The 24,210-nt window shown below is 37.6% G+C and overlaps 1 protein-coding gene across 1 annotated transcript in view; it reads right to left on the bottom strand.

Annotated features, from left to right (window-relative positions):
* Positions 1–446: 446 nt before the first annotated feature.
* Positions 447–24,210, bottom strand: part of TXLNG (taxilin gamma) — a 24,966-nt gene continuing 1,202 nt past the window's right edge. The window contains exons 2-10 of the mRNA XM_017812339.1: positions 16,196–16,508; positions 15,420–15,511; positions 11,956–12,126; positions 11,020–11,214; positions 9,470–9,589; positions 8,397–8,471; positions 5,383–5,475; positions 4,727–4,822; positions 447–3,730 (exon numbers count right to left, since the gene is read on the bottom strand). Coding sequence (XP_017667828.1) covers positions 3,410–3,730; positions 4,727–4,822; positions 5,383–5,475; positions 8,397–8,471; positions 9,470–9,589; positions 11,020–11,214; positions 11,956–12,126; positions 15,420–15,511; positions 16,196–16,493 — 1,461 coding nt within the window. The 5' untranslated portion in view covers positions 16,494–16,508 and the 3' untranslated portion in view covers positions 447–3,409. The remainder of the gene's footprint in view (positions 3,731–4,726; positions 4,823–5,382; positions 5,476–8,396; positions 8,472–9,469; positions 9,590–11,019; positions 11,215–11,955; positions 12,127–15,419; positions 15,512–16,195; positions 16,509–24,210) is intronic.

The raw sequence follows: 24,210 nt of genomic DNA, 5'->3' as shown, positions 1-24,210 counted from the left end.
GACCCCACATAGTATAACAGAATGGGGAGCACTTGATGAACTTACTGAAAAAACTGATTTTTAACATAAACTCCCGTATTTTTCACACTGCACCAATTCAACTATGATAGATAAATTCTGGGAGACAGAAGGCCCGAGCAGAATTCAAAGCAGGCAAGTGCAGCAGATCCAGCCAGAGCTCCTGCCCTCTGTGGTCTGACTGACCCTCACCTTAGGACACTGCCAAGGTGAGGTGAGCACAGGACTCACCTACCCCTCAACCCGTGCAGTGCCAGGAACTGCAGTGCCCCAGAACAGCCCCTTCGCGGGGCAGCTCACTTGAACAATACGCTTGAATTCGAATTTCACATCTTCAATTTTCACGCTTGGTTTTTCAAATAAATACAGTTTCAGTAGATTCAGTTTGAAGACATGAATATAATGTTAAAGAAAAACTCAGAGTCCAGTATATTAAGCATACTTATTTACTTAATCTATACAGAATCGAGTAGATAAAATTTCAGATTCACATTAGTGAAAAATCTCTACAAAATGTTTTTGAAAAGCAAAACAAAGACTGCCTGTTCATTTATCATTTTTCCTCATGAAAGCAGACATGGGTTGTAAAAATAAAGCAGTGTGTTTAGCACAAACTAGATTTCTGCATCACTTTTTTCACAGTTATTTCCATCTACAGTCCAAAGAGGTAGATTTTCTGCAACACCTGAGAATTGAACTGTAACGTAACCAGGTGTAATGAAAGGAAGGACAAAACATTAGAGATACAGCCCTAACTTACTTGTGTAGGTATACACATATTTGGGTCTTGAATCGCATACAATTTAGCTTTTTGCAGCTTAATCGTGGTGAAACTTGTCAATCAGGCCCCAGAGTTTTGACAATTAGATACACTCATCTCAGGCTACATCAGTTTACATCCCAAGTGAAACAATTTGTAGTAGTGGGAGAAAGGCAGTAACACAAGTTTACTTAAAAACCCTACTGGAGCCCGTTTGGCTGCAGCCTGGCAGTGCAATAGCCTGCAGTATGGCAGATCAGTGACAGTGCTAAGCTTATCCCTTACATCAATTTTTTTTTTAAAAAGAACACTTTTTAAGCAATGAAACTCCACTGACTTGGTTTCAGGAAGCAAAGTACAGCTTGCCTTGGCCAGATAAGTTGCTATGGTATGAGTATGTTGAGGGTAGGAAAGACGAAAGAGATCCCTGTTTTAAAAGATTTTTCCTTGGGGCGTTCTGCTTCATTTACATGTTTAGTCAGTAACAAATATATTTGTATTGCTGTTCTATACATCTGTCACTTCTCTAAAGGAGCCCTTTAAAATATTCTTGCAGCAGGGACCAAAAATTCATTCTTGTTCCATACAGAACAAGCACTATAAAAAGAATTGTTCAGGATATAAATGTCCAAATAATAAATTGTAAAAATAGAAAACTGCACGTCCTACCTTGCCAACGGTATGATGCATCAAATACAAAGTTTTTCACCTTTCCTCAGGAAAATTACTTCATGCTTAGTGTTAAGCTGAAAGCCAGTTCTCAGAACAACTATTTTTTCAAGCTTGATTCTATAAAGCACGTAATTTGGACAGCAAGTCTGAAACACTTCTTTCCAGTTATTTTTTATGCCATACGGTTAGCATGATCAACATTTCAAAGCTCTGAGTCTAACCTGACTGACTGCTCACTGCTACCTTCTTTTCATTCCTGCATTGTGCTTGGATCACAAACACCAAACCCACACAAATCTAGGAGAAAGACGGCCAGCTTCTCATTTGCTTCATTTCAAAAATGTCAGTTTTGCACAGTTCCTCTTAGTGGTATGAGCTAAAACACATTTATAACCTTACCTTCTCTCAAAGACAGCTACGTTATTTCAACTTACATTACTATAGGAAAAGAATCAGGAGCTCAGTGCAGCCTGAATATTCAAGTAATTTAGCCACTGAACTGTCAAGGTCATTGGGGTGGGAAGTTTGTTGAGATGTGCTTGATTCAGAAATTCCCTCCCAAGTAAGTGCAAAGAACTTTAAGTACCAGAAAAGGCTATACATGTTCGTATTTCTTAAAATGACAGCAACCAAAACTAGAAAGTAAATACGTGGGAACTAAAGTTAAGGGTAGCTTGTAGTTATATCACGCGTTGCCTTGCCAAAAAAATAAGTGTTGGTCCTAGTTTCTTTCAGAAGAAGTCATAGTGACAGTATCAAATTTTCTAGGAAAATACAGTATTGTTTAAGGTTAACAAGGAAGCTTTGCTTGTGGTATGTTAGTGTAAGAATGTGAAGTACCATCTTTACCAGATAACCTGACTGGGAAGGCACTCTGCCAACTGGTACAGCTTTGGGGTTGAATGTGCAGGAAGTTCCACACTGTACTTCAGGAAAAGTACGTGAATTTTCATGTTCAACTATAACAAGAATACGTTTAAGTAACACTTTTTGTGACATATTTGTCACAATCCAGCTATTAGAGAAAGCCTATTTGCCAGACTCCTGTCTTCCACCCCTGCAGCAGTGAGTTTCTACTTTCCAGCCCTCCAGATAATCCAGATATTTTCTTAGACAGTAATGGATTTTCCTAGTCAGGAAAACCATGTGGTGGACACACTACAGCTAAGAGGGAAGGATGTGACCAACATCTGTGCAACAGGCTCCGCAACTGCAAAATCCCACTCAGTAATGTCGCTGTACATTTTCTCACACATTTATATTTAACATTTTCACAGGTAGGGCAAACAGTCCAAACTAACCTTTATGACACAACCCTGAGACGTCTGCAACAAGCTGTACACCCTGTTTCACCAGCTGCAAATTAATGGATTTCAATGCTGTGTTTTTCATACCACAAAGGACATAAAACCCTTTACACATATCTTTTACTATATTCTGGACCTTTACTTTCTCATTCATATATATGAAAACATACTAGGGAGAAAAGTTGACATTTTTTACTGGCCATTAGACATCCTTATGTAGATAAATTTACTGGAAAAATTGGTAATCTTTAGTATACTGAGTGGCAAGTCAATGAACAAAACCAGAGTGCTGTTCTTTAAAACAAAAAAGTGACCTGCTGTCACCATTTTCCCCAAACGATGTTATATCTGTACACAGTCTTTCATGACAGTGATTTGTGTTGTGGGGAGGAAACGCACATGCATCCTTTTATGGAAAAATATTTTCTTTTAAAAAATGAGGCAGATGTGCAACACAGTTGTGGAAAATTTATAGTTTAAGCTATTCGAAGCTGCTATGCAGCTTCCTGTACCACATAAGTCCAGTAGTTCTAAGAAAATACAGATATGGTAGAAAAAGTAAGAAAATTTTCACCACAAAACCAAATAGTTACCACCAACAGAGAAAGTTATACACAAAATATATCTCTCAATACAGTGTTTACACTTCATTTTAGTCTACAGATTCAGTGCCAGGAACAGGACTTGTTGAGACAGTCTTTTCGGAGCTATTTGCCGCACGTGATTCCACATCAGGTTGGATTCCTGGTTCCGTGTCAATGGGAGTTCCCAGCTCCTCGTGGGAGTTGAGTGTGCAGGACTGCAACACCTGCACAGCTAGATCCACATCTGCTTCTCTAAGAGACACCTGCTCCTTGAGCACCTCCACCTTCTCATTCAGCTCGTTCCTTTCCGTCTGAAGGGCCCTGCATAGCTTCTCCAAACGCTCCAGTTTTATTTGAAAGCCTTTGTATTCTTTATCTCTTACTGTTTTCTGAAGGACAAAAGAAATAAAAGCTCTGTGATACAACTGGGTTTTTTTTCCTAAATTAATGAAAAGAATCACCACTATTTAATCCCAAATATTAAGTCTTAATTAATCTAGTAGGTCAAATTCCAGCTGAACTAGAGCAAATTTCCTCAGAATACTTCACCTAACTACACTTCAGATGGTTTGTCTGAGCTGGAGTGGCAATGGACACCTTCAAAAACAAGCAATGAGGACGACATGACTATTTAATGCTATTTGAAAGCTAGGTATCAACCGGGACCCTGATATTTTCAAATTTATCCCACAAAGCCGTCAATTACAACCCATAGAATGGCAACTACAGGTGGGAGAAGGGCATAGAAGTAGGAAATCCACAATCCAGCAGCAGAATCCAGGTCAGAAGGTACCATACTCCTGGCTCTATTAACTAGCTCCTTATAAGAAGAAAAAGATAAGCAGTGCTATAAGCAGAACCTACACGACCCAGCATGGTTTGGCAATGTCACACCTCACACACCTGAACTAGGCCTTAGGCAGTGCAGGCACAACTGAACAGCATCACTCTCGCCAACTACAAGTAATGGCACCTCATGACCTCAAAAGCAGCAGCAGCAATGACAGAAAGCAACTGATCCCTTACACGTGGGTTATTTCCTTCATGTCAGTCTTCTATGTCTAAAACAGATTTTTATTGCAGCACTGGTTGAACTTTACTCAGAATATTAAAATTCATTCAATTCATTCAGCTCCTGTGATTTCATACACGTTATCCCACCAATGAAACAGTTACCAATGTGCCATTGGTTTAGATTTACATAGCAGCCTTCCATTTTCCATGCCTGAGGACAACAACAATTACACAACAAAAAAATATAAAGCCGACAATCCAAGAAGAGGCTACTGTGTACTACTTCCCATTCTCTAAAACTGAAAAACTGTATGAAGTTCTCTAGGACTCAGACTCAAGCTGAGCCATACTGCTATTTAGAAGTTAATTACCTCTTCAGCCATTTGCAGAAGAGCCTTGTTGTTGTTTTCCCATTTTGTACGCCACACAATGGTTTCCTTTTCCAGTTTCTTAATCTTCTTTGTCATCTACAAAAGATAAAAAAAACATTTAATTTTGTGGCTTGTGTTGCAACGTAGGTGGTTTGACACGAGTAATTTGTCTTCTAAGCGTTATTTTCCAAGTCCAGTTTGAACAAGTTATTTTGGAGAAGTGCTTCTGCATAAAATCAACCCCACAAATACATATTCTGCATTCAAAGAAAACAAAATTGAGTCTTAAAAGAAACAGACTAGCAACTTCCAAGTACAAATAATAAAAGGCTCCAGGAAAAGAAGTTTTAAAACATAAGCACAGCCAAAGAGAACGAGAAGTATTATTTGGTAAAACACTGAAATTAGGATTTAGATATCATGCAAGTATGTAAAAAAAAATAGAAAAATTTACATTTTCTTCCATAATATGACAAATTCTTATGACCTATCTTATGATCCAAATTAAATGTCAAAATACTCCATATATTTTCAGAAGGCAAAAAAAATCTAAAATTCAATCCACTAACAGCATGCATCTCTACATTACTTTTTATAATATTTCTATAGTACTTCTCTATTTTTGTATTACTTTTCATAGATAATCCTATACAAACCTTCTCCATTTCTTGCCTGAAAGTTGTAAAGAGCTCATTACTTTTTGCCATGGTGGTCTGGAATTCTTCAAACTTATCCATGTAAAGAGAAAGCTGTTGGAAAAGAGGCAAGAACATTAATATGAACAGTGGTATACAAATACAAAAATATTAAGGAAGGCAAAATTAAACTGGAAATAGTAAAACATGAATTTCTTAATCTTTTTTTAACTATTCTATAATTTCCATTTGAGGAACACGCAGAACTTGTCTGAAAACATGCCATTCAAATTATATTATATGTGAAGTAGAGTTCTGTGTTTACAGAACAGCAATATATTCTGAAGTATGAAGAATATTATGTTTAATAAAATGTTGGAAGACATTACAGTTCATCGTTATCTCATTTCTACCTCTCCACTGGAAAAAAATGATCTGTGGACATACACATCTACAGGAAATTCAGCACATGGTTAGTGAAATTAAAATTTAGGAAATACTTACCTTTCCTCCTTAACCAGCCAAAGCTAATAACCAAGGCTGGGACAAAATAAACATGATTGATTCCAGAAATCAAAATACACATTCACAACCAATGTAATTTACCCACTGAGCAAAAATCATGGAAAGTGCATATTGACAAGAAATTAATGTAACAGTGAAAAACATTACACTTTAAAAAGTCAAGAGCATTAACAGTCAACGACAGAAAACTTCTTGCCCTGCACCAAGAAAGAACTGCAAAATATGTTTAATAACATAGTTTTAAAAAAGTTTGATTCTTATTAAAACAACTTAGTGTGTGATTTGATGTTCTAAGAATACATGACCATTTAATAGAAACTTCTTATTCTTACTGAAGAGTAATCAGTTCTCTCAATTCTTACATTGGGGGATACGGGACAATACAATTCAGAGCACAGAAATATTGTATTTTGCTCTATTAGCAAAGGAAATTACACAAAAGGAATTAGCCCAGCTTGTCAGCAGTACATCCTGATTCTCTGTCATTATTGTCACTGAACTTTCTAGCTCGTCTTATTCTACAAAAAATATCTGTCAGCCCCAGGAAACCACAAACTATACTCACTGAAAAAGCACAACAAAAAAAGCAGTGAGATTTTAAATAAAGGGTAACCAACTAGGAAAAAAACATAAAAGACTAAGTGTGGAAAAAAAGGACCTATTTGGAAGCATCTGGATACTCGTATGTTCAAGTCCGATGAAGATGTGTATGATTACACTGAACTACACACATACACACACACTTTAAACATAACTCCTGGAAAGCCTAGAAAAGAATTAGATACAGTAAGCATGGAAAAAAAGGGCATGGAACAGCTTTCAAAGAGACTGCATTGGTTTAAGCCCAGCTGGCAACTAAGCACCACGCACCTGCTCACTCACCCCAACTCCCCACCCCAGTGGAATAGGGAGGAGAATCAAAAGTAAAAATTGTAGGTTGAGGTAAGAACAGTTTAATAATTGAAACAAAGTAAAATATAATTAAAATTATAATAAAAAGGAAAAGACAAGTGATGCACAATACAGTTGCTCACCACCTGCTGCCCAGTGCCAGACCCCACGCCCAAATCCCCATCAGCCCCTTTATGGGCAACTCCCCCAGTTTATATACTGGGTATGACATTCTACGGTCTGGGATATCCTTTTGGCCAATTTGGGTCACCTGTCCTGGCTATGCTCCTTCAAAATTATTTTGGAGATTTTTGTTACCTCCTCAGTAGCAGAGCATGAGACACAAGAGTCCTTGACTTAAAATAAACACAACTTAGCAATAGCCAAAACATCAGTGTGCTATCAGCCTTATTCTTACACTGAATCCAAAACACAGCACTGTACCAGCTACAGAGAAGAAATTAACTCTATCCCAGCTGAAACCAGGACAGAGACTTCATATAAAACCTCAACTAAAGCAGTAACAGACATGCAGTGAACGGAATAGCTACTGCTTCTCAGGTGCTCTGATGCTGCATGAAACTCCATTTCCCTGTGCCTTACGTGCTGAGTTCATGTGTGGTCAATGACTGCAGGTCAGACCCAGAACCAAAGCCCATCTCTCCTCTCTCACAGAGGATTTTGCTGTAACATTTATGTTACAGTAAACAAGTAATTTGAAGACTGCAGGGTTTTTTTGTGGGCGGAGATATTCAGGTTACTAAATCCAAATATGGGTAACTGAAGATTAAAATTGCCTTGTGATGGTCTGTGTATGGCCAGTCTTCGCGAGCGAAGATTTGGGAAAGGTCATTAACCCTTCGAGCCTGCGCAATGGATTTTTTAGGTGACACCCAGTGTGCGCTGAACTGAGCCCACCCTTTAATCCTGAGGTTCATCTGCCGGGGCCGAGCAAGCTTGGACAGTGGCAGTGAGGGTCTCAGGACGTAGGTTTGTTTAGAGTGACCTTCTCTTAGATGGATGGCCTTACAGGGCTGACGAGCTCCATCTGCCCGGGGGTCTTTTAACTACAGGGATAAATGTGACATTGCTTGTTCCCAATCCTCCATCCTTCCGGGATGAGATGGAAACAGTAAGAAACAGATTCTAAAACGTGCCTGGATAAAAATCCCCATCCAACTCTTTATAGTCACAAAGGCCTCTCTGGTCCTGAACAGCTACATAAAAAAAACAAAGATAAAAAGAGAGAACAACAGCTTCAGAGAAGCTAAACTTTCTTAAACTTTTCTTCTTAAGATTTCATATATTCTAGTCTTTGTAATATTAACACTATTAATTTAAAAGGACACTAACTCCAGAAATTCAGTGTTTAGCACCTTCCAGTAACAGTATTCTCCAGATGTATTAAACAGCAAGTTTACTGATCATCATTCACGCTTCAGTACTGAAGAGTTACCTACTGGAAATTAGATATAAGACTTAATTTAAAAAAATACCAAGTACTTTCCACAAGCATCTGATGAATTTAAAGGTTTTTCAGATGTTGCATTATGTTCACTACAGTCTCGGTATTTTCTTTTCAGAACTGTTGCTGAAGATCTCTCCATTAAAAATGATACCTGTTGCTTCAGCTGAGCTTCCTGTTGCTTCATCTGTTCACATTTGTGTCTGGACTCTGTAGCTTCTTTTAGCAGCTAAAAAACAATGCAAAAAAGCCACATAATGAAAAAAGTATTCCTAAAAATGGCTTAACTTGATCTATGATGAAAAATAAATAAACATTAACGTCACCTAAGGGCTATTCAACCATGTTTTCTCACATGGGCTTTTTTGCTACTATACTGTACTTTCATATATACAATTTAAAGCATGTATTGCCATGCAGAGATTTTTATTGACTCATGCTACCAATTAGAAAAATGTCTCAATGTTTCTATTTCTGTAGCAAGTTTGAATCACTAAATTTATTAACAGTTCATTAACAAACTGCACGTAATTTATAACTGTTTTGTAACTTATTTTCAACTTTCATTTCTCTAGTCACTAATAGCACCCTTACAGACTAATTCAAATCAATTTTGCTTCAACTTGTCACCATTTTGTAGGTTCATCTTTGAAGATATTTTCATCAGCTTATGACTCAGAAATTACGTTAAAAAATAGAACAATCCGACACTGATCATTTTAAGACTGTACAGAAAAAGCAAGGCTGTTGCCTAGAAGTTACAGATACATTGTAAGAAAACTGCTTAGAAGACTGCAAGTAAATTGCTGATATCAACATACCAATAAAATATCATCCATAGTTTGGGGGGGAGGGGCAGACAATGCAGAAGAGCACATGCTTTATTCTGCATTTTTTATTTCTTATGGCATAAAAACAGAGGTTACAACTCTTGACTGCAAGAAAGTACCTTTGGTGTTTCAGCCCGTTTCCCAGCCCAAGAAAAATCTAAATGACATTCAGCATATTTGCTGAGAAAATGCAAGCAGTAACATTACTTGCCTATTAGTATGGGCATTAATATTTTAAGCATCATACACAAAACTTAAATTTCAGTCTCATTGCTGAACTCTATCCTAACTTTCAAAAGACAGTTCCCTCAATTTGTATTTAAATCATGTATTTGCTTTAAATCATGGAAAGTCTGGTTTGGTAGGTTTTATTTCTTTTAACATAGAATTCACTTACAAACTCCCGTTCTCGCTGATGTTTTTCCTCTGCTTCCTTAATAAGTTGAGTAGTTTGCTGAAGTTTGGCATCCACAAGTTGCTGCTGCAGTTCCTTATGTTTGAACACTTGATCAATATGCTAAAGGAGAAAAGAAAACCACAGTAGTCAAATACAGAATCTGCTGTACACTGCAGTCAATGACGGCAAGTGTAGCGTTTGGGGAGATGGACATTGTTTAGAAGTTTCACGCAAAAGAAAAAGCAGCAGAAGAGTGTTTTACATGCTTTTTTCCCCTCTATCTCCATACATTATAATCACCCCTTTTTGCCCTTCACGGAAGCCAGGTGCCTGTTTTTACAAAATTGGTACAATCACTTCACACCAGACATTACAAAAATCCTGTAGCAAGCAGTCTACATCCTTACTTCTAAAGTTGGTTGATCTACCTCTAATCCTTACTGTACTCTGTTACTTCTAAAAGCTCTAGTCCTCATAATTAAAAAAAGCTCAAAATAAGCAAAGTTTGCAACAAGTTTATTTAACTGATGAAATTCCGCCAATCACTGAATATTTGCGGTCTTACTTCCATCTCTTAAGTAGCACAAGGCAGCTTCCTACCTTTTCTCTTCCCCATATACTCTCATGGTAGATACGAATATTCCATGATGGCAAAAGGTGGAGAACTAGTCTACAGAGAGCTTTCTAATTGATCCAGATTTAAAACAAAACAGAAAACCCAAACCAAACCAAAAAAACAACCCCTCAGAAACAGCTGAGAAATAATACTCCAAAACCTCCTGTGCCAGCTAAGAACCAGCCAACTAATCTTAGCTGTAGGACTCCGTGGAGCTCAGTTCTCTCTTGGACAAGGAGAATTGGCTGTTTTCCACCACTGTAGCTTAGGCAGCTAGCTCACAACCTGGTGCCAATTAAAGCCAGCTCGGTTAGCCCTATAGTAGAGACACTTCCATGATACCAGGCCAAATATATTCTTAAAGCATGATAGCTTATTTTGATTCTATGCCATCAAGAGCAGCTATATTTTTCTTTTCCCAAGAAAACCGCAACCTTAATGAATCAAAAGAAATAAGACAGAGAATAACTCTTATATCTCCCCCATTATAATGTGAAGTCATAATTTTTAACAACTTCAACTATTAATATATATTTATGTTGGAAGCAACCTTTGGAAACCATTTAGTCCACTCAAACCAGGGTCAGCTTCAAAGCCTGGTCAGGTTACGCACACCTTGCCCAGCTGAGTTCTGAATATCTCTAAAGACAGAGATTCCACAACCTCTGGACAACTTATTTCTATTTGCTCACTTTCACTGTGAAAGACTTCTTCCAATGCATCTTCAATTTAGATATTCAAAACCAGGCAGGAAAGGCAGACAGTGGGCCAAACAGCTATTAATTTTTTCTCAGTAGTGAAGTAAAAAGTATAATATAAAAATTATATATACAAGGGCTGTAAAGAATGGGAGGTTTTGCTCCTCTTTCAATAATTATCTCCTCCTTAAAGTCAAGGAACTAATAAAATCCCATTAGAAGTACAGTGTAAGCACCTCTTCTCGCAGTGCATACTGTTCAATGAGTTTCTTCAGTTTTTCCCCCAGTTCGATATTTTCCTGTCGGAGTTTGGCATTGTGTATATCATGCTGTTCCAATTGAGCCTGAATTTCATTCAGCGTAATCTGGAAGTGTGCAGTTGCTTCTTTCCGTCTTTCTTCTTCTTCACGTGCTTGCTGCATGTTTTCTTCCTTTTATGAGAGAATATTAAAAGTGTTCAGGTCAAACTATCCACCTTTTTCGTATTTTTGAGTCAGAAACAATAGTGATAATTCACTCCTGTACTGTTTCAAGTTCTAGATTGCTAGAACTAATACAAGCCACAATCATAATATGCTATGCTGACTATTCATGTAAAGTGTGTGGAACAAAGAAGCTAGAAATTCCAAAACTTTTAGATAATCTTGTCCTTACCATTACCAACATTACTGAGAGGCTGATATTAAGATGCTACATAGGTACCTTTGCAAGTGTCAGAATTTCTCAGATGTAAAAAACAGCATTGATACTATAATGAAATTTCCTACAGCAATCACAGATAAGAATCTCTTGGCTCTTTTTCATTTCACTCCCATCCATTATATTCCGACAGAATTAAGCCTTTTTTGATACCCTGCCATTTCATGCTGCTATTATTTCACTCGTGCTATTTTTTCCAGCAGTCATCAGGACTACTCCCAAAAAAATACGACAAGATCAAATACTGCAAGTAATATGACCTGGTTTGAGGGGGAAAAAACCCCAGTGAGTCAACTATCCCCAAATTCTTTACCTTAAAATCAGCTACACTTAAACCACACGCCACTCATCTCCTAGAGATACAGGTAATGGGCAAAGTGGCAAGTAAAAAGCAGCACTCCTGATTTTAAGCAGTGACCAGTAAGTAATATTTCCACCACCAGCAGCACTGTAATTTATGTAAACAAACTAACCTTCAAAGTTTTGTTATGACGCTGAAGCTCCCGACAGAGAGATTCCAGTTTGCTACGTGCCAAAATGGCCTTGCTATGCTCACTCTGCAAGTGGACCTTCTCCTTCACGACTTGTGCTTGCTTCTTCTGCAGTATCTTCATTTGCTTTTGAACATTCCGGCTCTCCTCCAACTAACATTAGAGAGTAAATTTGTTAAATAAACATAGGTGAAACTACCTTTATGCATCTAGATGAGCAGACTGAAGAAACTTCTAAACATTTTGGATTAAAACAAGGAAATTAAATTTTATTAAGACCCAAGCTGATCTTAAAGAGAAATTACCATAATCCTGCAGAGAGTTCTAAATGTATAAGGACAAAAGATGAAAATATACTAATTCTGACTTAAAAAACATTTGGCTTTGGGGAACAGGCACCATGGACCTGTCATTGACTATGAGCTATCAGCCTGCATTCAGCTACAGGGCTAAGAGTAGCCCTGAGAAAGGAGGATGTGGCAAATACAATTAAAAGCCAACTGAAACTGGCTTTTCAACATGTCACAACTTTTCCCACTCTTATCTGGAAGGTACACACAGCCGTTTATTCAGCAGGTCTTGTTTTTACTATCAAAAAGAAAAACCACATAACTGTGCAGAGCAGAGTTCCTTCTTATCAGCAGGAGCTCCTACCAAGAGAAGCAGTAATCGATACAAGTTTGTGAAATGCTATGGTATTTCAGAAAGGAACAGACAAAACTAGCTGCCCTGACAAATCAAGTCAAATACTAATAAAGCTACAAAGCCCAGACTTTGATGACTTAAGAGATCTGCAGTCTCAACCATCTGAAGCAAAATTTTTGTTCTATTTCCTTTAGGCTGTTTAGATGGTAGATAACACAGTTAAACTCTGTATACATATTTCAAAATCTATTCTATGAATATCCAGTGAACAGAAGTTTCTTGCATTAATGTCCCATTGACAGGATTATCCATTATGCATAATTTTTGGGCTCCCTGAGAAACCATGTTCAGAGTCTCTTCTATTGCAAAGAAGGCAACCATGTTAAGTCTTACTCTGCTCCTCATTAGATAGTGCCTCAGCCTCAGGACACCACAGGAAAAGAGGGCTGGCAATGAGGAACATCACTATGATAGAAGAATAATAAAATGCTGGCTTTCTGAAAGAGCTCAAAATAATGCTGAAGCACAGAAGAACAAATAAATGACCTCCCTAACAACAGTAAATTAAATGTATATTTAATCTAGTTTAGGGAAGAAGAATGTTAAAGAAATATTTTCACATCCAAACACAAAAAGCCCTTTCCTTGGGTGGCCAGAAAACACCACTCCAAGTGGCTCTACTGTTTGCATACCTATGAAACTTCAGGCCTGTAAAAGCGTGCCAGTGTGAGACACATCACCATGGATGCAAACCTTCCTGCATCACAGACTGATCTCCTGATAGATTCCAAATTAGGAAAAAAAAATTGTTGAAGATCTTTTGCCAGGAGAGAGGCATTCCTACCTTTATTGTACAGTCCTTTTCATGAGACACCACTGAAAAACCTGACAGTGAGCTTTAAAGATGATGAATCTTTAAAAAAAGAAAAAAAGCATTGTAGGTGCACTGTCATACACAGTTCAAACCTCTGCTGGCATTAAAGCTGATACCTATGCCAGTGGTTTACCACCACAATCATGAAGAAAAAAAATGCATCTTAAAAGGAACAGAGTCAGATCCAACCTAAACTTTCTAAGGGAAAGAGGTGTACTTCTAAGACTCATTTGGCCAAAACAAAGCTACTCTTACACCCAGACAAGCTCCCACCCAGATTCCCAGCCACTCTGAGCATCTTGAGGAAAGTAAGTGGTTTTCCATGGTGGTGACTATCTATGGACTCTGAATGCTTACTGCACCTATCAACTGTGGATCATCTTCTGGAAGGACAAAAAACTTAACACGATCACATCTCTTCTGATTGCCAAGTTGCTTGAAGGAAATTACAATTCATTTGGTCTAGCTGTTCCCCAGTTGTTTTGAGGTCCTTCCTTCAGCAGTAAAACTCAAAGTGAAGATAGTGCAGACTGTTTTCTTTCTGCAAAATTGAGGGATTCATGCAGGCCTAGCTCCTCATGCAGGCCATCATCATCACCAGTGTGAGCTGAAATGGGAGTTGTTTGCTCAAATACAAAAGGCATCACATGCACAAGCAATTGCCCACAAGAACCAACTCATTTATAGCATTTTTCGCTCACAATATGAAAGCTCATTTTTAAGTGGGCTCCCCCATCCTTGAGTTGCACTATAGAACTATTATTGTTTTTCATTTTAATGAAAGTGACTTCTTAGAGAAGCTGCTAGTTTTGAAGGAAATGAATACATGTGAACAAGAACACATGAGAAAGAGCAAGAAAAACAAAGCCAAAACGTAACAGACCTCCAAGGAGGACTTGGGATTTCCTTAACAGAACTAATGTAAGTCAGTCCTTAAGCAATTAATATTGCCTCTGTGAGTAAAAAGACTACCCACTAGATCACCTTCAAAGTTTTGGAGACATTATTAATCTCAAAGGAAAAAAATTTATTTCAGGAAAATTATGTCATGTTGTGCAGCCATTATGTCATTTTCAGAAATATTTGCATATGATACACTTGACATCTACAGAAAGATAATCTTAAGATTTTGTTAAGCTTTTCAATTATGTCTTTAGTTCATATTCATTTCATAACTACAAAGAGGGTGGGAAAGCATATACACAATGTATTTCCAGTCTTTCCATTCCTGTCTGTCCCTGTCTCAAGACAAACAAGTCAAGCGTTGTTGTCTCCAGGAACATTCTAGAAAGTGAAACTTATGAGCCTTTTCCCCTACCCCTCTGATTTTGTGATCAATTAATTTAGAGAATAAATTATCATTTCGCCTACTTGAGGTAGGAATGCACTTTATGAACTGCTTCTTTTTGGCTTGTTAGTGAAGAAATGTATATTTTTCTATCCATTCCTTTGCATGATCAGGAAGCACAAAGCAAAATCTTTCCAACGTCCCCTATTCCCCAAAAATCACTGAGTTAAACATAACTGAATATTTTCCCCCAAAATCTCTGTAAGACAATATGTTCTCTTTGTCTTAAATAAAACATTATCCTATAAAACATTAGCACAAAAGCATTAATCAACAGACAAAACTAGGAAAATTACTACTTCCAAAAGAACTCTTAGCTTTTCTGTTAATCCTAATAGTATGCTTCAACACCAAGATATCAAAACTTATTTTTAATTTGGGTTTAGGCAGTCACATAGAAGTAAAATGACTACAGGAAAGTTTGGCTAAAGCAATATTCATAGTCAGCCTGAGTGTCCTATTTTTTTTCCCAACATTAAAAATATTCAAAATCATTAACTGTCCTGTATTACTTGTGCTTGCATTCCACAGTTAATATTAACACATGAATAACTCCTGCTATCTTTACAAATTACTTACCAAATCAGCATACTTCTTGCACAAAGCTGCCAGCTTTTCCTCTGGAGTAGAAAGTGTATTCAAGGCTTGCATTAATAATAACACTTCTTTTCCTATGAAATGGATGAAAGACAATGATACTGAGGAAAAAAAACATACCAGAAAAGCAGCCTGTCTTTAGAAGTAAAATATAAATCCATGAGAAATTAGTGAGTTAAGTTGCTCTCTGGTTTGATAGCTGCATAATCCTAACTGATAACAAATGGGAAATCATCAGAGCAAGAATAAAATTGTCTTGGCTTATGTGCCATCCAACATCTTACATAGCAAAAAATTACTTTAATCTTAAAACCACAAAAATATTTCAGTTTTACGATAGCACAGATAAAAAGAAAAAATTGAAAAAAATGAAATCTAAAAGGTTAAGTTTTGCTATTAAAGGATAATTACACAAATTTTTTTAATAAGCTTTTGGAATTTAATTATCAGCTGTGTTTTGGCAGCATTGAACACTGCAATCCCAGATTCAAACCAGAAAATTAAAAAAGTTGATTAGCAATTACCACGTTGTTATTATTATTAAAGTTCCTATAAAAATAGCATTGACAGCTGAAGGATTCTTACATATGCATTAAGAACTATCTTCTCCTAAGCAGAAGTGCAGAGTTTCTCAAAGTATCATGTTGAAGGTGACAAGTTTTTGGCTACAGAGTAAATTTGAGACAAAGCAAATGCGTTTAGCTATTTGTCAAAAATATTAAAGCTATTTAAAAATCAAAATGCCAAAGAGAACATACCCAAAGTTTTCTCTTTGTGTTTTTCACTCTCTGGATCTTGTTGGCCATCAGGTGGATCAGTACGGGCTTCTTCTCTCCCAGGAGTCTCCTCACGAGACTCTTGGGAGCAGCATGTGGATCCCAGGTGCTTTCTGTTCTTTGTGATATACTCAGCCTCTTCCAATGTGCCTGTGTTTTCCAGGCCATAACAGTTGGACTGCGTGTGCTGCAGTGCTGTATCAGACAATTCACTGCATTTGCTCTTCACCAGCTGATCCTGGTTATTCATTCCCATCTCCTGAGATCCAGCTTCTTCCATGGTAGCACCAACCACCTTTAGAACAGAAAGGAGGAAGTGGAAGTAAATAGTCAAGCAAATGTGTTTAAAATGAAAACTTCCAGCCTTCTTTTGTATGGACAAATTAGAGCAAAATTTAAAAAAACCAAAACCACTTGCTAGGAAGTCTAAAGAAATATACATTAATGCACTGCTTCAATGACAGAGAGCAAGAGCTCAAACGACTTCAATCACAATGCCAAATATGACTGGCAGCTCTTAACGGGAGAATATTGGTTGTTATAACACAAATGATAAGCAGGATCAGAAGCATATCTGTTTTTGAAATGGTAAAATTTTCATCTGTGAAATCATCCAAGAAGTGAATATTAACTGGTGTCAGATTTGGCGTCCTATTACCTACGGTATTTAACAATTCATTAATTCTGCTCAGTTAAACACCACTTTCTCTAAAGACTTCTGAAAATGCAAAATCATTTAACCAAAAAGTTAAATGTCACCAGTTGTTTTAATGTTGCAGTGATACGTTCATATTTTAAAGCAGAATATCTGATGTTCTTGATATAACACTCTATAGCTTATCAAGCAGCTACAGACCCTCTTTTAATCACCTGAACAGCATTCTCAATTTCTAAAGATATTTAAGGCTGATGAGAACTTCAAGGGTGTTTGGTTGGGTGTGTTTTTGTTTTGTTCATTTGGTTACACTGCAGAGGCTTGGAACTATATGGAGGTGGCTGGGTATTCTTTTCCTGTCCATTTGCAACCCTGCTACACAATGTGCATTGATAGCTAAAAGCATGATAATCAGAGCTGAACTCACTTTACTGCCAAAATAAAGGGATCCTTCTTGTTTTTTTCAGTGAACCTAAAGTAAATTTCCTTAAAATCACAAGGAATTATAAAAATAGGGCTTGTTTATATGCAGTTATGCTGTTTAAGCACAAATTATTTTCAGATTATCTTACATTTTCATATTTTAAAAAGAGCTAATTCTTAAAGCCAGGAGTTTACACTGGGTTTTATATTCTGCACAGGATTGTTTTTTTCTTCAAAAGGAATTTGCCAACATCAAAGGAACGCAGCCAACACTAATAACATATTGTGAGATATATTTTGACTTCCAATTTGTTCAGCATCCTTGAAAGAGTTATTTAAAAATCATTAAACAAATATATATCCTTTTTGCAATGTTCACGCATAACAGCTTTGTTGTTCTCTATTCTCAAAGCAAGTTTCTTGCTTTAGACCTTATCTTAAGGTAAGATCCATCCTTGAGAAGATGGAATTCACACAGTACCTTTCACACAGGACAATAAGCTTTTTAACTGCAAATAATCTGTATAGATGTTAAGGAGCAACTTCTGACTTACCAAGGAAGATTCACATTGCACAGCTCTTTACAAGTGTGGAAATCATGCACATGCTTTATGGACAAATATAAATGCACTGCAGTTTTACTGTCCAGTTGTGTCAGACAACACACTTGATAGATGTCTAAAAAGGTCATGCAGTAATTGAATTGGTGTGACAAATAACCAATTCCAATGTTTTACATCTCTAAAAAGTCAACTGTAAAATGGGCATTCTTTTTCCTTGTCTTATACTGTGGGTCTTCCATGGGCATGCAAAAGGCTTACCCCTGCAAGTTTGGGGTCAGCTAAATAAACAAGATGCTTCACAAAAATGGACAAGAAATGTGAAAACAGCACAGCTTACTTAACCTTTCTGTACAAGCCAATGGTTGAAACGATGGCACAGATGTTCTCTAAAAACCATGATTGATACAGAAGCCGAATATAGTGTGCCACATTAAATTGACAAGACAGGAAAGACAAAGACCTGAGTATTCTGAACACAACATGATACCAGAGCACCTGCACTCCCAACATAACAGCTGAAACTTGCAGTTTTTCCATTGCACAGAACATGAACTGATGTGCCTAAGAAGTCTGGCAAAACACAGGGAAAGTCTGCTCTAGACTCAAAAGTTTCTGGTTTGGCACAGCATTTCCACACTTTTTGATATCCATTAACAGACTTAAGAGTTTCTTTTTGAAAGCAGAGCACAAAACTGCCAGCAGCTCTAACAGCAGCTGACAAGGCCTGACTGGCTGTGGTTACACACTGAACAGCAGCACTGCCCAAGCAGCTCTTGCTATCATTTCATTCCCCTTTTTCATACCCACCTCCTCTGTGCTAGCAACAACATTCATGCAAATTGTTCTAACACAATTTACAGCCAGATCAGTTCCTCACCCCAGCTCACTGCACAGCAATAGGCAATCCTGCCAACCAGAAGTGCGAGCAGGATGACTGGAAAGAAGCCAAAGCATGAGAGCCACTAAAAAATAAAAGTCAATCTAATCACAGTCAAAGCACAAGGAACTAAACATCAAATACCTTATCCTCACCACAAGTACATAGTAAACACTGGCTACTGAACACCGTTGAGAAGATGATGTTCATGAGAAGCATTGCTTCAAATTTAGACAACCGAAAAATTGTCACTGCTTTTCATCTGAGAAAATTCTGTCGTTTCTGGGGAAAAAAAGAACAAATACTGGCAGGGCCATACATGTGACCAGTAAGTCATGATATGTCCATCTCTCTTCTAGCAAACCATCATAATAACCTAAACATCAATTCAGAGCTGGCAATTCACATGCATATTCTACAGCATCTGGAAGTTTGACGAAGTGAACACCACCACCTCATTAATTCAGCAGAGCTTTTTGTTGAAGTCAAATTAGGTGTCAGTTCAATTTTTTACTGACAATAATTATTTCTAAACTCTTGAATATTCTCTATCCTTTGTCAAAAAACCCACTAGGATTTTTAGAATTTCAGACTCATTCTCTGAAGTCTTAACAGAGAAGTTAGAAATAACCTATCAGAATACTAAACTGAAGAAAAATGTGTACAAGTGTCCTTCAAGTCTCCAATATATTTGAAAATTGTAAAGATGGTGAAAATATACAGAACTGGTCAACTTTCTTTCAGTTTTCCAGTGAACATGGAACTAATCCAAGCTTACTGACCAGCACGTATGCTCCCTGCAAAACCAAAGCTCAGTGTAGCAGCAGACAGGCTTTGTAAAAATATCCAGTTTTCTTATCTTAAATACAATTACAAGTTACTGACCACAGGTTAGAATGCTGTATTTAAAGAAGTGGTTCTACCAGCAGCTAGAACAATCTGATAACATAAAAAAAAAAAAAAAAGGCAAAACCAAACCACAGCCCCCCCACCCACAAACCCCCTCTTTAGTTAAACTCTTATCTATCGAGTTGTAGTCCATAAATTCTAGTAAATCTGACAGTAGTGGCACGGCATATTAAAATTCTAATTTATTTAACCTATATCAGAAAGGGTTTGTTTTTCTTTTATAAAACAGAAGTTCTGCTATTGCCTGACAGGGGCCACAAACACTAATAGCTAGATGATTTCCTTATTATGACTAACAAGGGATTTTCTACATTAGCTGTCACTTTAGATATTAAAAACACTAACCAAAAGTCTAAACAGCCTTCATATACTCAATGCTATTATTAAAACACTAAAACTACAGGTAGTGTCAGATTTGGTCTGTATCAAGCTTCAAATTGCAGCAATAATAAACATTGCACCAAGAACTTTTAAGTACTAAGCCACGGTATCATATGGTATCATATCATATCATTGAAAGTGCTCCCTCCTTACTGAGGCAATGTTTTGAAAAACCCCAACTCTTACCTCTTATCTTTTCAAATGTGTGCTCATCAGTGAACTTCTCAGTTTAACATTCCAGCTAGAACAGAGCACTTCCCACAGCACATTGTATAATAGCGCTGATTCAGTACTGACTGAATAAAAACAAAACTACCCCAGCAAAGTCCTTCTACTGAAATCACTGCTACCTTTTCTAGCTGCTACCATGCTCTCTCAGCTTCCAGCCAGCTTGAGCCTCAGGTAGCTCATAATTCTGACAGAACAGAATCAGATTATTATATGCCTAGAAAGATTTTCAGAGAGGCAAAACGGGTATGTTGCACAGGAAAAGTGCAACTTCATAAGCTCATAAAATTATTTATCAAAACTTTACCATTAAAAAATAACATATTTCCTACCTACCTAGCTGTGAAACCAGCTATTACAAGATGCTGACGTTTCTGAAAAGCATATCATCTTCAAGCTATTTAAGGCAGAGTTATAGGACAATCAACTTCAGGATGACTTAGAAAATTACTGGTAACAATGCTCCTGCTCACCCTGGAGTTTTCGTTCAGTCTTCTGCTCTGTTATCGCAACTTATACCTTGATCAAAAAAGGTGCACATCAGGAAAACTCTACTTACTTCATACCTAAAAGATCAGAGTAGAAGACAGATATCCTATTTATGAAACTGGCTATGACCACAAGAGCCTAAGCCAGCTTTCATTCAAACAGTACTGCTTCAGCAACATGCACTGCACATACGGATAGAACAGACACCTGGGTGGAACTTGTCCTACCACCATGCCAAAAATGCATCAAACCATAATTTTTTTTGTTCTACTACCTACACAAGTCTGTAACACAATGCTACCTAAAATATACTGTGCTTATTGTCAGTTCTATGTGTACCTGTATTCCATACTCCTGCATATATACACATAATCTTTCCCCAAACCACCTAAAAACATTTCTCCGTACCTTTTATTAAAAGAAACCATAATTAGTAGCTACACCAACATCTTTTTTCTCCTGTATGTTAGCCAATTATCCTAAAAAATATAAGCACTAGCATTAATCTATCAAGACATCTCCTACATACCCACAGTAGCAGTTGGCCTGTGCTGTGAAAAGATTCTTACAATCTTAGCCTTTGTAATTGCTAATACTTTCAAGAAATATCCTGAAAGTTTTGGAAGAAACAAGTGTACATAAACCAGATTTTCACAACTGTAAGACAATCTAATTACACAAGTAAATACATAATCATTTGCTCAGCATGAGGCTCCAAAAAAGACAATTTGGACAACACTGTTCAGCTGACTACATTTTCAAACTTACTGTACATGCAACTGGACATAAAAGCTTTACATCCCTTATCCTGACCAATTACATTAAAAAAAAATATTCTGGCAAAAAAGTATGTTGCATCTCTCATAAATGTTTATGATTCATACCAAATTTTAGGCTGCGGGCATCCCAACAATTTACTTTTCCCTCCTAACAGAGAAAAGCTTACTTTGAAAACACGTATGTAATAGACTTTTCTTCAGCGCAGATACTCAAGAAGACTTTATTTAACATAACTGTATCAACTGTGTTGAAAAATCAGTCATTCTTGGTAGCAATTTTATTTACAACTTCTGCAGGAAAACTGCCATTTTAGGATGCCACAGAATTTAAGTTTGAATTTTATAGCAGGTACACCTTCATCCACTGGTTCAGACACAATTATTCAGAAGCATGTGACCACAAGACTAGCTTATTAAGTTATTTCTCCCTGCAATACTTCTCTATACTGTGCTCACTGACCTGAATGATCATGCAGTCTAATTATACCTTTCTGAAAACCTAATGGCCTCTGAGGTGGCTTCCCCACTGAACACAGATCTTAGTTGTGAGATCTGAAAGTCATCTCAAGCAAACATTTCACCCTGTTCTGTCATTACATTAAAAACTATGTTCTATGCACTCATTTATCTACTTTCAAAACACTGGATGAGGCATCTGCAGTATTGCTCATCTCTAGTTTCAAAGCACTGCAAGGTTAGAAGTCCCAACACAGCAGGAGGACAATTAAGAAATACCTGCTTTCAAAATTTGTATTTTACCTTTATAAAAGTCAATACAGACTCAATGCTAACAGAATTCCACTATCAATACTGTACAATTCAAGATATGCTCTTTGATATTGGCTCAGACACCTACATTCTCATATGACCCCTGCTTATGGCCCTTACTTTTTCCTGTTACCTTTACCACACTTCTTTTTCTTGCTCTTTCAGTGGCCTCATGACACAGATGGCATGCCTACTTTTAAGGAAAGCTTTTTTATTTACCTCAAACACAACCACAAAAGGGAGGGGGGAGAAAAAAAAAATGATCTCTTCCCTCATATAGCTTAAGACATTAGAACACTGTGGTGGTGCATCTCTCACCCCCTCACCCTGGCCCCAGGCCACAGCATGATCTCAGAAATGTTTGTTAGGCCCCGTCCTTGAGGAACTGCACCTGGGCTGAGTTCCTCTGGAGTTTATCAGAAACACTGTCTGCTCCCAGGAACTAGGGATGTCTAACAAGCTTCTGGTTTTTAACAAACAGCCTTGGAAACTTAGTTTTCTTACCTGAATAACAACTCAAGTGGAACAATATTTTTGTTACCAAACTTTCAAAGAAAGTTACCAACCCAACACTGTGGCTAGGATGAAAAATTGTTATGACTAAAGCCCAGTCTCTTGAGACCTTATAAACAGCGGTCCTAGGTGAGATCCCTCGAGCTCTCCTGGACCACAGTGGGCTGTGGCCAGCATCTCCCTCTGAGGGGGCACCTCTCAGAGTCAGCAAAACCCCCAAGTTTGCTATCCTTGGAGGACCACTGCCGAATGCTGATGGAGCCTGGGCTGATACCACTCCTCGAGGATCAACTCTCTGCCCCCTTAGAAGATGGAAAGGCATTTGACGTGAGTACTTCCCTGGATTTGAGGGGAATTTTTCCCAGGTATATACCTAGTACATACTCTTCAGGTCTGTGCGCGTGGAAGTGTGAATATGCTATAGTATCTGTACTGGGAACGTGTGAATCTCTGAGATTCTGAAGTACTTTAGTAAGTGAGGCCTGCAAGTGAGTTACTGTTGTGCTATAGTAAATGCTACAGAATCTTTTGTTAAATTGTTTAACTTAAACTATTGATTAAGCTGTTAAAACCTTTGGCCTAAACTGTTGGTCAAGTCTGGGGCTAAGTTTGGCCGGAGGGTCCGCTCTGAGCCTTGTGGCTCAACAGGAGGGTCTCCCTTACTCCTTTTTATCCTTACTCTTTCCAATCCTTCTCATTTCTCCTCCCTTCCTAAGCCTTTCAAGTAGGCAATTTTTGGTTCATTTTAGTTTAGATTGATTGATTTTAGTGCAATTTTAATCTGCGTGCTTTAACCATGTAGTAAGTGGTAGAGGGAACCTTACCAACGAACTCTGTCGTCCTTTCACTTTTATATGAAAACTGCTTTTGTTGGTGATTCTTTGAGTGACCTAAAAAATTTGTGACAAACATTTCCTGTAATTCTAGCAAAAAATTCACTGCAGGAACCCAAAATTTACTCGGAAACTTTTAGTGCATTTACACGCAGGGCAAAGGGCTATGAATTTCACCAACCCTTTTTTAATGTGAGCATCTAAGGCAGGTGCTAATTAAGAAAACATTTAATATCGCATGAATCACTTCCGCCAATGAGGTTTTGCTTCCTCCTTACTATAAACCCAGTATTTTTCTAGTCATCCACAGTATGATTCTGGAAAAAGCAGGGTAGACAAGTTCTGAATTCCCAATGCAAACAGGTCACAAGGAACCTAAAAATAAAGAAGCTCCTGTGTATCAAGGCAGGGGGAGGGAAATCTGCAAGAGAGTGCTGAACAATTTTTAATTCAGAGAAAAAAGTTCAAAGTAAAACTTGCTTTACATTGCCTGCCACATTTCACCGCATTTAAAAATGAAATTCCGTTTGACTGTGAATATTTGAAACAATATGGAATGCAGGTTTGTTTGGGGTTTTG

The sequence above is a fragment of the Lepidothrix coronata genome, unplaced genomic scaffold, assembly GCF_001604755.1.
Source record: "Lepidothrix coronata isolate B3197 unplaced genomic scaffold, Lepidothrix_coronata-1.0 Scaffold35, whole genome shotgun sequence".
Lineage (NCBI taxonomy): Eukaryota > Metazoa > Chordata > Aves > Passeriformes > Pipridae > Lepidothrix > Lepidothrix coronata.
This window is presented reverse-complemented; position numbering and strand designations above follow the sequence as displayed.